At 32.0% G+C, this 17084-nt stretch overlaps 2 protein-coding genes across 5 annotated transcripts in view; one reads left to right on the top strand and one right to left on the bottom strand.

Annotated features, from left to right (window-relative positions):
- The first annotated feature begins 3008 nt into the window (after positions 1 to 3008).
- LOC126742850 (oxysterol-binding protein-related protein 9) overlaps positions 3009 to 17084 on the top strand; it is a 67686-nt gene continuing 53610 nt past the window's right edge. For 2 of the 4 annotated variants that reach the window (XM_050449663.1, XM_050449661.1), the window contains exon 1: positions 3009 to 3225. In XM_050449663.1, the coding sequence (XP_050305620.1) occupies positions 3118 to 3225 (108 nt within the window). In that variant the 5' untranslated portion in view covers positions 3009 to 3117. The remainder of the gene's footprint in view (positions 3226 to 17084) is intronic. The other 2 variants (XM_050449662.1, XM_050449657.1) reach the window with 1 other exon arrangement.
- On the bottom strand, positions 8612 to 13463 carry LOC126742851 (elongation of very long chain fatty acids protein AAEL008004-like). Its single transcript, XM_050449664.1, has 5 exons — positions 13255 to 13463; positions 12959 to 13149; positions 12654 to 12900; positions 9532 to 9671; positions 8612 to 9132 (listed from the first exon to the last, which is right to left on the bottom strand). Exons 1-5 carry the CDS (start codon positions 13301 to 13303, stop codon positions 8968 to 8970), a joined length of 792 nt encoding a protein of 263 aa, XP_050305621.1. The 5' UTR covers positions 13304 to 13463; the 3' UTR covers positions 8612 to 8967.

The following is a 17084-nucleotide window of genomic DNA, read 5'->3' as shown; positions in this document are numbered from 1 at the left end:
TCTATTCGTTTCCTTGCAATGATGTCTGTTTCAGGACTGATGATCCTTCAACATGTGGAGCGAGATTTCAGAGTTGATTTTGGCAGATAGACGCTTATATTCCGAACACCTTGAAAAGTTCGTCAGACAGCAAACTGTGGTTAGATAAAAGTTGCACCAAGGCAGTCAACAACAAAAATCCTGCCTATCGCAAATGGCGCCAAAATCTCAGCCTATAAATCGTGTCTATTTTGTTGCCTTAAGAAATGCGTGGAAGCAAACGATTAATACCTGCAATGAAAATTTAATAAGAGATTGAAAAATGAACTTCTCAATAGTCTTTAGCAAAAGCAGTTGGTCAAGGGTTCTGTAGGTAAAAAATTCCACCATTGACTAGGAAGATAGTTCTAACGCAATGGCTATAATGGAAAACCGCAATGTCATATGTTTGCATTAAACTCTGCCGTAGACTTATAAAGACTTCTTGGATGCCAAAGTCTTCCATCACAGAGATCTCGAAAAAGTTATTAAAGGCTTGAACACTAACAAGGCACTTAGATGGCCCTGTTGAAATACCGCTAATAGTATTAAAATATAGTAGTTTGCAAACTATTTTCTGTTCATGCAGAAGAGGTCTTTTCCCTGGAAAAAGGACAGTACCCATTAATTACCGTCCGATTGTCCCAGCAATCGTCAAGGTAATAGAGAGTTTTGTCAACCAACAAGTTTTGAAATACCTGGAGTTCAACATTAGCGACCGTCAGTATGGTTTTCGAAAACACAAATCTACTGTCGATCTGTTGGCCTATGTCACGCATGTTTGAACTGAGACTATCGAAAAATATTGTGAATTCGATGCAATAGCTCTGAATATTTTAAAGGCATTCCATAGTGTCTGGCATGAAAACGTCTTAAAGAAACTGTATTCCTATATTTTTCCACGAACTCTCGTTGCTCTTCTTGGGAACTTGGAGCTTTCTCGAGAACGGATCATTTAGGTTGTCATTGATGGACAGACCTTTTTTCGCAGAGTATTAAAATTAAGGCTGGTGTCTCTCAGAGATGCATCTTCTTCCTCTTCTTTCTTCCTTCCTCCCCTCTTTCTTCGAGAACATCCAACGACGTTCTCGACAAGTCTTCCATTACAATTTACGGCTTTACGGATGGCAGATTGGCCTCTGCCTCTAAGTTGCCAAATCAGATGACTTCAGCCGACACCCGGTGCTATAGGCGTCGCGAGGATAACAACTATTAATGCTGACCCTAAAATCATTTTGGAGTGGAGTGAGTGCAATCCGATTGAGTCTAATGCAGCTAAGACTCAGACTGCTGTATTTACAAAGAAGGCTGCCTCTGCCGCCCTAAGCCTTATTATTTCCGTGGTTACTTTGCCGCTGACTTCGTGAGTTCGCTTATTAGGTATTGTAACGATATTTCTGATTGAGACAAGTGGTACACCACAAGACGTTTCGAAGGTTAGCGGGCATTTTCCGAAAGAGCGTTCTGCCGAGTATATAAGGAGCCGCATCGCCGATAGCAGTCAGTTGTCAGTTCAGTGAAGTAAAGTGCGTAATATTGACGCGAGATTTAAATCAGACATAAATAGTTGTAAATAAATACAGTAAAAATAAATATCTCTAGTAGTCGTGAGTGATCGTGTTTTCATAGTGTAAGTGTGTAAATAAATTAATTGACTATTTTCTATTATTTTAATTCAAACCTAACAAACGTGGAAAGCGCGACATTATGGAGATTTCAAGCAATATGCCTTCGCATTATCATGATATATCGGCACTTCAGAGACTCGATCGAATACCACTGAATTCGCTCTTTTATGCCAGTATATTTAAAATTAAAAAAATACAATATACGATTCCTAGATACTAGTATAACAAAGAAAAATGTAAATTTAAATAATCTTTATGTGAATGAAGGGATTTGTTTCAATTTATGCCCGAAACTAGGATACTCTAAATCCAAATAACTGATAGGGAGTTTATTATATAACTATAGCCCGAAGCACTCCGACACTTTAGAAAGTGCTGATAGATTGTAACCAGTCTGTTTACACTTCTAGTTTAATTGTGTGATTCTCCATGTACTTTATATCAATCCCAATACCTATGCTGGAGAAAACTAATTTACAGTCCTCCCTGCAGCCCAATCTACTCAATATTTTGATTGCCTTTCTCTACAATGAGAACAATCTGTGTCTATCTGGGGCATGATTCCATGCTATAATAGCATACCCACGTGGTAATAGGATGAAAAATGCCAAAGTAGGTCGTTCTTAAAGCTGTCTTAAAGGAACAACCAGCAAGGCATCGAAGCGTATATAACGAAGTTTTGAGCTTCCTAGCAACAACATTAATGTGGGAACGGTATTGTAGAAGAGGATCCAAACAGATTCCCAGAAATTTAACAGTGGGACTCCTTAATATTTCAACTGGTCTCAGAGTGGTGATAACTTTTTGTGTCTTTTCTGCGTTAAGTATTCATTTTTTGCTCCACTGCCTCAAAAGAATTTTCGACACATTTAACTGTAATATCATCAGCAAAAAGGGTGTATTTACCTGAAGAAATCTTAGAAGAATAAGGTAACCCTATGAGTAAATCTTTTATATTATTTTTTTTTTAAATATGGATTAAATTATTTCTCTCCACCTTAGTTTTTTAAAAGCAACATTCAACTAATTGAGCCAATAAATATAATAAAAAATAAAACAGTGTTCCAGATGTAATTTTGAAATCGAATTTAGTCTTGAGAACAACTTTTTAGTGGCGTAACGTGTGGATTGTGGGACATATATGAATATTCAACTTTAAATTCAAAAACAATTTAAATTCAATAAATTCAGGTTTTAAATATAAAAACTAAATTAATTCCAATAATAAACCTGCATAACAATTCTTCTTTGTTTGCACCAGTGTGACAAAGAGAAATACCGGCTAACCTACTTGGCAACCTGGCAAACTCTTATCAAAGTCTGTCTGTCATTGATCTTTTTGTTGACACAAGTCACACATGACAGTGACGTATGAAATTTCTGCAGTTCAACAACAAAACCATGGGCAAGTGTGTCAGTAATTTGCTAATTTAATAATTGGAATTAAATATTTAATGATTTTTTTCGTGAAATGGCAGTGATGGAGGGTTCTTTAAGCAAATGGACCAATGTTATGAAGGGATGGCAATACCGGTGGTTCGTCTTGGACGATAATTCGGGGTTGTTGTCATACTACACGGTAAGTAAAACTAAATGGTTGGCAATGTATCCAGAATATCGGATTTTTAAGGGCGTTTTAATAAGCCCCTAATTCCAAACCACCGTGAGGACCTTCATGCATTTGTCTGTTAACTAGTTAAAAGTTTTAAGGGTGGGTTATTATATTTCTTTAAGAAACATAATATAATCTTATTTTTATAAATTACATTGATAGTTCTTACCACATTTTCTGTTATCAGGTAACTGACCTTTTTGTTTTTTTGTTATTGTTTTAAACGGACGTAGTTAAATAATATTTATAATGCCCCAAAGAGACAAGTAATTTTTATAGAAGCTTTAAGATGATAACCTAGTCACCTTTACTAACTCAAACTTAACTGCAAAGATGGGAGTCAAGTAGGTCATTAAATTGCACATATTTGCAGCCAATCTATTTGTGGACTGAAATCTGAACCAGATATTTTTTTAAAAATTAACACATGCCACACATTGTTTTTTCTTCTTCACCCTAAATTGTACTTCCTCAACTAACATTACTTTGACTAATCACTAAGAACCCCAGAAGGCTTCTGGATACATGTATTATTATCAGAAAAATCTAGTAAGTAGTATTAGTAGTAATCATTTATTTGGAAAAATACCATTAATACACAGTCCTCAAACAAAATTTTAAAATTATTGAAATTGAATATTAATTAGTGATTAAAATAATTTTCAAGAAACTATTTAAAGGTTACTACCCCAAATCAGTTTTAATTTTAATATTGTAATAAAATAAGTTCTAGATAAATTGTTACACAGTATGGATTTTTTTCAATTTTCATAAAAGCTTTTAGTTAAATCTAATAGGTAATAATCAACTTGAGGCAATAAAGCCTGCACACAGGAAAAAAAGCACACAGTGTCTGTATTGTTACACAGAAATAGTTTGGAAATATTTATTTATTTATTTGTTACAAGTATCAACAGCTACAAGGCCACTTACAGACACTAACTTAACATACCATAAAAAGTACTGAAATAAATATAAATAAATAATAAAAGGAAATACAAAAATGAGCAAATACACAATGTTCATCATAACACAGAAACTACCCGCACTAATAAAATACAATAACAAATAGCGAACACGCATCACTGATCAGTTCAGTTCTGTTTCAGTTTATTTAGTATAATTTTTTAAACCAATTCAGACTAGTTGAATCAATGTCAATATCAAAAGCATATAAGTTAAAATATTTATAAATGTTGTGAGAATAAATGGAGAGTGTTAATTTTGTTTAAAGCAAAAGCTAACTGACTAAGAATGTTAGGACAATCTATTTTGGTTTTCACTATTTTGAAAAGAGTGCACAAAAATATTCTAATTCTTCTCTTACTCAGAGATACTCTATCAAAAACAAATGATCATTATCATAGCCCCTCTGGGGATATATACCAAATTTCCTAAAATACATGCACTTCAAAAATCTTCTCTGAATGCCTTCAACCATTGTCACCCAGATACTGTACTAGCGGGACCAAATAATGGACCCATATTCCAAGTCAAAACTAAGCTATCAAAAAGATGGTGACTCACTTTAACACTTAGCGCCTTGGTAGTTCTAACAATAAATCCAGAAATTGTTTAGATAAAATGAAAGCGTTGGCTCAAAAATTACTCCTAGACCCCTCTTTTGGGGTACTCTTTGAACTTTTTCACCATTAAAGGTGTAATCAAAAATTATGGGATTACTATTTAGGGTGAATGACATACAAGCATACTTACTGACATTTAATCTGAAACTATTTAATTTGCACAAGCATGCAACATCGCAAAATTCATCTTGCAACACCTGACAATCATTGTTAGACTGAATCTAAAGGAATCACTTGAAATTGTTAGCAAACAATGATTCCCTTGCATTTTTTATATTGCAAGTGAGTAATTTTTGTAACAGCTAATGGGCTTTTCCCATTCTTAAATAAATAAATCAATTTTTGACATATCTGGATAAATTTATGTTTGAAGAATAATATTAAAAACATATCCTAGCGGACACAGCATAAATAATACTTAATGTAATTGTTCAGTTATAGCAAAAATTAACAAAATTCAATATTTGACAGTTTTTTTAGATCAAAATCTTAAGTGGATTCATCATATAGCCTTCTTAATTCTGCAATCCTATTTGCTGACAATTTAAAAACTTTATAGACAAATCTGCTCTCCTTTAGATATTGAAATTCTGCAAAATGACATTAATATAATATTTTCTTGGTGCCAATTGTATGAGATGTCTCTTAACGTTAATAAATTTTGCTTTATGAGATTCAGTAGCAAAAGCAGTCTGTACCCTGTAGAATACTTAATTAATAATGCAACTGTAAAGCATGTTGATTTAGTAAAGGATCTTTTGAAAATTTGTCAAGTTTATGAGATTTATCCTTTCATGATCAGGTACACTTCTTTCAGACTATGTCATATCTATCACTAAATCCATTGTCAAGTAAAAGGGAGTACTATGATGCATGTTTTGCTTTTAAGATTCTAAATGAAATAACAAGATGTTTTGACTCCCTTGCTCTCTTCTCAATCCATGTTCCACATTACTCAACCCAAACTCATTTACTTCTTCATGTCTCTTTCTGCCAAACAACATATTGTTACATATTGTTCCTCATTAAACTCTATAATTAGATTTTTAAGCTAGTTTCAAAGTTTAGTTTCTTTAGTGATAAATGTATATATAGACCTTTGTATTCTGTAAATGTTGTAAACGTTAATGAAAGTAAATAAATAAAAATTAAATAAAAAAATAAGAAATATATTTTACAAATTTTATCAACTTAAAAATATCCTTAAGAAATTGCTTACTATTCTTTACTGCTCCTTCTTCTTTGGTTGAATCTAATCTAAGATGCTGTATTGTCATATGGAGTGGCGCATCCAATAGTACATTTGAAAAAATGGTGGTATAATATAAAAAAAACCTTTTAGGTATCCCTCTGAAGACCTCTATAGGAATATATATCTGCTTTATATGCAAACTTCAATGTGTCAAAGATTTATAACTTTTTATGGACCTACACTATTTAATAAACTTCCTGTAAAATGTTAAAGCCCTATCAGTAAGAAGTAAAATTAAATTTAAAAAAGATACCATGAAAATTTTGCTTCATAGCCAACATTTTTGTAATAATCTGTTTTAAAGTCATAAGTAAAAAAAAATACTTTTTGATGTCATGCACCTTTTTATCCATTCCTTATTGTCCTGCTGTGTTCCTATCTAATAAATAAAAAAATATGTTTAAATGTAAGCTGGTCGCTTAATCTTGCAAGTTGGCACTTCTGATTCCCTTTCTCATGCCCTCTTCTTAGTTCATAACATTGATAAGTTATTAATGATTTGGTGACTTTTGGTTTTTTATTTTCACTAATATATCAATTATTAAGAGTAATAATTAACAATTAATTTATAATATTTTGTGTTATTACTTGAGTGATATATTAAATTCATTACAATCTTTAGAAAGCATACATTGATATTGAGTATCTACATTAATTTAACTCTTCTTCTAATATTAATAAAAACTTTAATTTGGTGAAATGTCTCAATTTGAATGAAAATCATCGGAGGTGCATTTGACAAAGCCTTTCACCAGCACCTTTGACAAGTAAATAGCAAAATAAAATATTTGTGGAGGCAACAAATAATATACATTACCATACTTCTATCTTATTATTTAACATATAATAACTTTTCTAGGATTTATTAGGTATGAAACTGATACTTAGGTAAAAAGGTCATCAAATTAATATTCATTTAGATAACCAGTTTGTTGTACCTTAGTTGTGAAGTAGTTAGATCCAGCTAAAGTTATATTTAATAAAGAAAGGGTGGAAAATTTGTATAGAAAGGGTTTTTGAAATGTTAACAAACTAGTGCAATTTATTGAATGTGGAAAAAGTGCAGTGTATGAGACATTAGTAGTAGAGATATAAGACAGATACACGGAAACAATTTAAATGTTTGTGAATGCTTATTTAATTGCTAGTGAAGGAAACAAAAAAGGATCCCTGGAATAACATCTTAACAAAAGCAAGAAAGAATGGAGTTTTGTCAACATTTTCAAAGAGATAAACTTAGCAATATTTTTATGTCTGATGAGAGTTCTTTGCAGATTGGTGTAAACTATCTCAAAATCTTGTCAAGAGAAAATGTTACCAAATTGCCTACCAAAATATTGGTTTGGGGCATATCTTCCAATATCTGAACATGGTGCTATGCCACTGTGTATAGTTTATGACATGTTCATAGTGCAAAGTATTGTGATTTTTTAAATGTTTTTCTTCTTGAAATGGCTCATACTTTATATCCAGAGGGGTGATGTTTTCAGCAGGATAATACAAGATGCCATATTTCTGCCTATACTCAAGCTTGGACACACGAACACCAACTGACAAGAATTCCATGGCCAGTAGTTTCACCAGATCTTAGTCCCATTGAAATCATATTGCGATTATTGAAGATTGACGTAGATTGAGCACCTCCATGAAATAAAGAAGATTTGATTCCCTTCGTTTTACAGGTTTTTTCTGGACTACCATTATTGAGTAGTGTCTGGTGTACCTGGATGTTTAGTTAAGTGTTTAGAATTAAATGGAGGTTGAATAAATAAATGAAATGGATTGTTTGTTTTTATAATTCAAATAATAAAAATATTTGCTTCAAAACTATGACTGTGCTTTTTTTTCCAGATACTTTCTAGACAGACTATAATATAATGTGCATATTGCATTTATTTGATAGATTTATTTCCATATCTCGAGCACTGATACATTCAAATAAATGTATTATAGATTTCCCAAAAACATTTATCTCTTAGAATAATTCCATACTTACCATCTTAGAACATTGAAAGGCCTTTCAATGTTTTAAGCTTACCATATTTCTTGAACAGTCACTTTTCTTTGATTTTTTCAATTAGGGTAGCATTAAAAATTGTAAACTTAAGTTAATAGTTTGATTACCAGAAATTAAGCATAAAACCAACAAATTTACTGATCATTACTAAGTGAGTAAATGATATAGAATTACTAATTGAGTAAATGATCAGTGAATTTGTTGGTTTTATGCTTAATTTCTGGTAATCAAACTATTAACTTAAGTTTACAATTTTTTATGCTACCCTAATTGAAAAAATCAAAGAAAAGTGACTGTTCAAGATTTTAAAGTATGAATTATGAAAGCATGAAAACTAAGTAAAAGTATCAGAATTAAGATTCTTAGATGTTAAATAATTCTCTATATTTTATTTTATAGTCTGTATGTTGTTCTTGCTTCCAATAGGCTCAATTTAAAACTTCTGTAAACAAAATTCTGTTGCAATTTGAAGTGGTTGGGTATAATTTAAACACTATGTTTAAAATTTGGAACAATTTATTTAACTACTATTTGCATAAAGTATATATACAATACACATGGAATTTAAATTATCCTACATTCATTTCTAGACAGTACATACTTTTACCAAACAGTTTCATTTCATTACATGCAAATATCCTGTATTAGAAATTTTGCTAGTTCATCAGACAATTTTCTGAATAATTAACAAACGTTTAATTGTGTCATTATTTAAATAACAATCATCAGTTGTTGGAAAATTTTCGCCCAATTTCTTGATAGAAATAAAATTGTAATAATGAGGTATCACAGTTATACAAAAAGTAAATACAAATATATTTAAAAAAACTCCCATTTACTAATCCTTATTGCATTTACGCTTGTTTTTGTTTGTTATTATAAGATTTCTTATAGAAATCATAAAACATCTTGTATATGAGGACCACATTGGGGAGATAAAACATCACGAAAACTCGAGGAGCATCACAGCTTGGTTGCAGGAATCCTATAGCATGGATTATTAATAATGTGAATTGTACCTGAAAACATATATTTTGAATCCACTGTTTTTTGGCAATTTTCATGGGTAAACTATAGAGATCAAATTAAAAGTCTAGACATTTAAAAATAGTATTTGACTATTTTGTAATAACAATGTTTAACAGTTGAAAACCAGTTTTACCATAATAATATTGGAGAATACATTTATCATGTAAGTTGAACCCAATTAAATGTGATTTCACACACTTGATTATTTATAATAACAGCTCTTAAGTTCTATAATATTTACAAAATCCACAATAATCTAATGTGATTGTAGATAAGATAATTGGGTAATAAACTGTATATAAATATATTAATTGATTTGAAGGTTTTGAAGTATTTAGAAAATAAATATCTGCATAATAGTATGTTAATACAATGTAACATTGTCTTACCATTTGAGCTATTGTAAGTCTTGGTTTCCATGGCGACAGTCGCTTTTGCCATTTAGGTCCCAAACTGGCCAAATAATAGTACAAATACATAAGAATATGAATAAAACTATTTAGCATTATTGGTAAAGATGCCATCCCACCTAAAAATATTTTTTTTATAAAATTAATAATAATAATAATAAGCCTTTATTTCCAACAGGCAACTTGCCCAATAACAGGAAACAGTTGCAAAACAATGAAAAATATAGTTAAAAAAAAACACACAAACAAACCTAAAAGAATGAAAAGAAAAGAAAAAAATAAAGTAAAGTCACATTCTCAAAAGTTATCCAAAAAATTAGAACAAATAACTATTAATATGATATAAAAACCCAATTATAAGAGTTTAACACGATAATCACATATTCAACAAAATTAAATTAAATTAACGGCAATATACCTACTAACTATAACTTAAACACATGGGTCTTAATCCCAAGAGTAATGATCCACCAAGATATCGACAACCACATGAACCGGAGAGAAATTTATATCGCACATGTGACAGATCCGATTAAATATAGCACATATTGTATATAGTGGCGATTTCAACAGGATGTTAGTATGAGGCCTTGGCAGAAAGAATGTTAGGGGGTGTCTAGCATTAAGCCTAGGCACCATGAAACGTACACCAGAAAGAAGTACAGGACTATCAATGAATCCATTTAGTAACCCATGCAGGAATTTTACAGAGAAGATCATTCTTCTGAGATGTAATGGATGTAGATTGAAGCGTTCCAATAGTTGCCGATGATCAAACGCTCTTACCGGATAAATGCCATCCTGCCTGAAGGCCAAAAACTTAGCAAATCTACGCTGAACAGATTCAAGGAGACCAACATGATTCTGATAGAGCGGGTTCCATATAATGCAGCCAAACTCCAGTTTTGATCTCACAAAGCAACAGAAAAGCAGTCTTAATGTAGATTCCAAAGTAAAACTCTGAGAACTTCTAATTATGAACCTAAGCCTTCTCAGGGCTGACTCATATTCAACATATTGAGATCTACCAATCAAGTAGGAATGAAATAAATTAAATAATCTCCCTGAAAAACCATACTGAGTTAATTTATGCAGCAAAATATAGTGATCTATCCGATCAAAGGCTTTTTGGAAGTCGGTATAAATAACATCGACTGAGTATTAACATCAACTGATTCACAGATGTGGTTAGACAGACAGGATAAGTTAGTAACACAAGATCGCCTGCTAAAAAATCCATGCTGGTCTACAGAGATGAGTTCTTTTGCGTGACTAAATAGCGACTGATTCAGGATAATTTCGAAAATTTTTGAGAAGTAATGAGATTGGCCTGTAGTTCACGATTTGATCAGAGTCCCCAGCTTTTAAAATAGGTATTATTTTAGCAGTCTTCCAAATTTCAGGGATTTGTTCTGTTGACAGTATTAAGTTGAAAATGCAGGACAGCGGATCAGCCAGGACACCAACGCAATCTTTAACCAAGAAGCTAGGCACACCGTCTACACCAGATGTTAACTTATTTTTGAGTTTTTTTTTTAATTAAGATAGAAATGCAGGTCAATAACTTTTTTCATTCAACAAAACACTTTTTCATTGTAAATTATTCATGTAGGTATGAGTATAGCAAATTTGAATACAATTTTCTGATGATGAATATTGCAAAAATGTGCATATCCAATGCATTATTTATAAATATTTTGTGTTTTCTCTCGTCATCACTAGGTCATATAGTTCTATATACAGGGTATTCCTTAAAGACATGCTAATATTTAAGGGGTGATTCCTGGATCCATTTTAAGAAAAAAAGTTCCTATGAACATATGTCCTAAACGTCTTAGAGTTTTCAAAAAAAATCAGTTTTTTAATAATAACTTAAACAATATTGAAATTTGGTACATGTATTCCATGCATCAAGACGCATTTTTTGATGTGCAATTATTTTCTCTGCCAGTGGCATCCCTTTCACACCGCATCAAATTTTTAGAAAACCATGCGTCGGACAAAAAAATCAAGAAAATCAAATTTGCTAAAAAGTGATTCAGGATTTTAAAAATAATTTTTATTTTAAGAAAAAGCAGTGGCGTAGAATTTTTTTTTCACTAAGAATGACGCCACTGGCAAAGAAAATATTTCTTTTTGCACATCAAAAAATGCGTCTTGATGCATGGAATACATGTAAATGTCTACAATATTGTTTAAGTTATTATTAAAAAATTTGAAAACCTTAACATTCTGTATCTCAAAAGTTAAGAATTTTAGGTCATATGTTCGTAGGAACTTTTTTTCTTAAAATGGCTCCAGGAATCACCCCCTTAAATATTAGCACGTCTTAAGGAACACCCTGTATATTCTGGAGATCCAACTTCTTTGTTGTGATGTTTTTTACTTAAATTTTTTTGCATTTTGGCATATAATTGTGAGATAAGAGTGATTGCATCTGTATCATTTTGAATAATTAATGCTTTCTGGTGAAGATCTGTCCTAGTCTTTTCAATTAAAGATTTCATGCCCAAAACTTCTTAAATCTCCTAAATTCCCGATTCTTTTAACACAAAAGCATAAATATCTCTTGAAAAAATGCTAGTCATGGATAATAACTTAATTATATAAAATATGGAGCTAATGAAATTTCCATGTTGTCCAGTAAATTTATTTGATTTCTAAAAAGTTCTGTGATTGACTTAAACTCCTGTACACTACCACACACCTTTGAGCAAGTTTTATTTATTTTGCTGAATAAAAGAGAATAACATAATTAATTTTGAAAAAGGTTTGAACAAAATATGAAAAAAGTGCAATAGTGATAAAAACCAATAATTTATTGTATATTGCCATTTAAAATATTTATTTATTATTATCATAAAAATTTCAATCTGTAATGTTTTACAAACATTTCCTGTTTTCTTGGTAAGTTGTTAACCTTGCATCCATGTTAAGTAATAAATAATTAATCAATTAAATCCAAACATTTTTGTTTTTAAAAAACGGAAAAACCTAATTGCTAATAATTATCTTTAAACAAATTTTGAATTGCTCCTAATTACTTGTAATGAGAATAATTTTTTTATTTTCTTAAAACAAACTTCTGGAATTCTACTTACCTCCAATAAACTTACAACCGAACCAAGCCAAAGCGACAGTTGAGGCATGATGGTACACATGAAGGTTGGAAACCTGATTAAACTTTTTCCTAAGAACAAAGAATACTGTCTCAACTAATTCGGTAATTTTCAAAAAATACGTCCAGTGAAAAGCTTGAAGCAACGATAGAGCTTTTGGATTATTGGAATAGTCAATCGGTTGACAGCCTAGACTATACTCGCCTTGCACCCAACCTGAAGTTGCTATCTAAATTTTAATATCAAAATTAACTTTTATTTGTCGTTAATACAATATTTACTCTTACCCAGTATATAAGGGTGATGCAGCTAAGTATTTGAAATATGTTATAGGCTCTGATAACTGATGTTAAGTCATAAGGCTTTCTATTTTTCATGTACGAGGGTAAAATCAAGTATATTAGGGCCAAATAGATTACAATTATGGCAATTGTGGGCTTTGAGCTTGACATGAAAACCCAATCAGACACCCTTTTATCTAAAAAGGAAATTTATATTTAAACTAGGGTTTTAGTCCATAAAATCATCCATTTTATTTTAAATATTAAAAGTATCTCATTTAGGTCCAATAAAACTTACTAACCTGACTTCTCCTCTATAATATCATAAATATATTCCGCGACCGTGGCCATACTGTTTAAGTCTTTTAACACAACTAACACAAATAGTTCAGCATTAAATTTAATAACTGGTACTAATTTTATTTTGTCGGTTTTTCATATCATTTTTTTTTCTAATTTACAATAATTTAATAGTTAATGGCTAATAGGCTGCGATAAATGAGGCCTATATTAAGTGTTTTGTGAATTTTATACGGGCATAGAAATTGCGTGTGTCGTGTCAAGTAGAATTTACACTTTTTAATAAACATGAAGCGAACTTAATTTTGGTATTGTTCTACGTGTACGGCTGTTTTTTTTTTGGCATTTGCTCAAAGAAATAATCTTATGCAAGTTGTTGATTATATTTTCAATTTGGGTTTTTAGTTCGATCATTAAATAACTTCTTAATTCTAATGTATTATAAAGAGTGCCTTCTTTCTCTAAAATTCTTAGAAAAATATTGAACTCTATTCATGTCCACTAAAAAGAAGATCCTGATCGTCCAAATTCCATTCTTAGTTAAATGCATTGAGTCAACCTTGGCTGCTTTAAAGGACTTAAAAGGAGTCTGTAAACTTACCTGATGGATTTCTGAACACAGGATGGATGGCTGAAAAGGCTTCAAGGTCCTTAGTTTATTTACACCTGAGGTTGAAATAACATTACTCGTTCAAGTAGGAATGAAAAAGGCCTCTTGGCTATTTATTCAAACTTCTCATGGTTATCATTAGGAAGGATAAAAACATATTTTTCAGTCATAGGCTTCTATTAGTAATAAACCTGTTTACTAAGGTTTGTGGAGCTGTCATTTCTCTTTTTTATAAGGATCTATAACTGATTGTTTTATCATCAACAAACATATTTTTTATTTAAAAGAAAAAAAATATTGATAAATAAAAATATGGGAATAGGTATGGATATCTGTGGAACTCTTAGTATTAAGTGCAATATCAATTCTATTTAGCAATATCTATTTACAGATGTTAAGAGAGATAGTTCCTATCAGAGCAATATTTATTCTTACCGCATCAGTTATAACATGCTCAGATATATCAAAAGCTTTAGAAAGCTCATAATTTTTATCATTATTACAGTGGATGTCAAGCTTACTAAGAGGTAAAATAAGCAAATTTTTCACCTCATTCAAAGATTGATCATCTCTGTCAAGTATCCTATATTTGGATTCTAGAACTGTTAATTAAACAGAGGATGGCTGAGGATTCCAGTTTCTATATTAAAATAACATATCAATGTATGTTCTATAACTCTAACAATCACTTGTCAATACATAGAGTGCTGCAATCTTTTAATTTAACTTTGCATGTTGACCAACCTACTCGTATCACTGCTAATTCAGCATCACTTTTAGATTATATTTGCTCTACGCTCTGTGAAACGCAGGTTGCATGTAGAATTGTAAATGCCGGGTTGTCTGATCATGAGGCCGTATTATGTTCCTTTCTTCTAAGTGAAAAAAAGTGTACCTCAAGAAAAAAAAGTGCGGAAGGTTGTTCACTAGAAAAAATTTCTGTAAGTTTAAAGAATGTTGTAATTCAATAGACTGGAATGGTATTATACTTAACAATGGTGATCTTTTTGAGAGTTTCCATTCAACTTTAGTGGATGTTTTTGAGTCAACTTTCCCCTTGGTGACAATTAGGGAAAAAAGGAGAAGACCCTGGTATAGCAGGGGTCTATTGGTTTCTGGTAAAAATCTTCGGTGTTTGCACTCCATAAGAAAGTTTGCCCTGGACAACTCCAAATTCATATCCTACTTTAATAGATATCGCAAAATTTACCGCGATCCAGTGAAATTGGCAAAAAACTTATACTACTCAAGTAAAATAAACCAATCAAGAAATAAGTCTAGAGAGTCTTGGAAAATTGTTAATGACTTACGAGGCGAACGTGGGAACCCTTCTGTTTCTAATAGCACGGTGTCGGCCGAAACACTCAATCATTTTTTCCAGGGTGTTGCTTTGGGTCTATCAATATTATTTCCTTAGTGTGTTAGAGATCCGCGCTCATACTTAGACAACATTAAGGTGCCTGAAACATTTTTCTTTAGACCAACAGATTCTAGTGAAATAATGGAAGCTCTATTCTCTATGAAAAATAAGAACTCCTCTGGATCGGATGGGCTGTCACTAAAGGTCCTAACAGCGCTACCGCTACCAACCCTTGATTCTTTGGCTGAGGTGTTAAATGTTTCACTTTCAAGTGGGTCCTTTCCACATTCACTCAAGGACTGATTATACCATTATTTAAGGGTGGAAACTATGATGACCCATCAAATTTCAGACCCATAGCCCTGCTTCCCACACTTGGCAAGCTTGTAGAAAGATTGGTAAAACTAGGATGATGGAATTTCTGAAACGGCATAATGTTCTTAACCATCAGCAATTTGGATTCCGGATGAAACTGGGTACATCTGATGCTATTTTCAATTTTTTGGAGAGTCTGTACATGGGGTTGAACGCTGGGGAGAGTGCGGCGGCGGTGTTCTGTGACTTATCTAAGGTGTTTGACTGTGTGAGTCAAAGAATACTGCTGCAGAAGCTAGAAACCTATGGATTCAGAGGAGTTGCTCTCGACTGGTTTCGTTCTTACCTGTCTGGAAGAACACAAAGGGTATTCTTTGACAATGATATGTCATCCCGTCTGGATATGGATGCTGGTGTACCCCAGGGTTCTATTCTTGGACCAATATTGTTCCTGCTATATGTCAATGATATCTCTCAAATTCCAGTTAGGGGCAAATTTGCTATCTTTGCGGATGATACAACATAAACAACAACTTTGGCATGACACTGACACCAAGAGATTAAGGAATATCATTGATGAAGATTTAATTCTTGTAAAGTCATGGTGTGAATCTAATAGATTAACTTTTAATATTTCTAAAACTAATATTTTAACTTTTAAATGTAACCTTGGAACTGTCACTTTGCAAAATGAAACAATAAGTCCTTCTGAAACATGCAAATTTTTGGGTCTGACGATTGATAAGCAATTAAAATTTGAAAATCATATCTCCTCTTTAATAGGGAAGTTATCATCCAACTGTTATGCTATTAGAGTAATAACACACTCTGTGAGACTTGATGTGGCCAAGATTGCCTACCATGCTCTTATTGAGTTTCATTTGAGATACGGTATTGTGTTTTGGGGTGTGTGCTCTCAGTATTTGTTCAGCTCTCTATTTATTTTGCAAAAAAGAGCCATACGCTACATGTGTGCAGCTCCCTTTTGTAGCCCCTGTATGCCATTATTTTTAAAACATTCTATCCTGACATTGCTATGTCTTTTTATTTTTGAGACTGTTTGTCTTATCCACAAAAAATATCGTAATCAGCTTGGCCCCCCCTCCTCGGGTTACAATCTCCGAACAACCTTCTCTTTACCTCTACCTATCCCAAAAAGTGAGCAGATTAAGTCCTCTTTTGTGTACGGGGGCAGAAGGCTTTTTAACCACCTCCCCCTTTATATAAGGCTAATAAATTGTGAAAAACGTTTTAGGAAAAATATAAAGAAACTTTTGCTTGCTAAAGCATTTTATTCTCTAGACGAGTTTTTAAATACAATTTTTTGACAGTGAAGAGTTTTGCGCAGCGTAATGTGAATTCTTACTACCCTTTGTTTAAGTGTGTTCTATATTCTATGTATGTAAGAATTGTTAAAATTTTTATATTTTTGTAAAAGATTATGTTGTCAACTATCTTTAAGGTTTTATATAATGCTTTGTTAACAACAGATGATGTTACGTAACAATAAAGCTATTTTTGACTTTGACTTGACTTAATAGTTTAAT

Source organism: Anthonomus grandis, chromosome 12 (genome assembly GCF_022605725.1).
Source record: "Anthonomus grandis grandis chromosome 12, icAntGran1.3, whole genome shotgun sequence".
NCBI lineage: Eukaryota > Metazoa > Arthropoda > Insecta > Coleoptera > Curculionidae > Anthonomus > Anthonomus grandis.
This window is presented reverse-complemented; position numbering and strand designations above follow the sequence as displayed.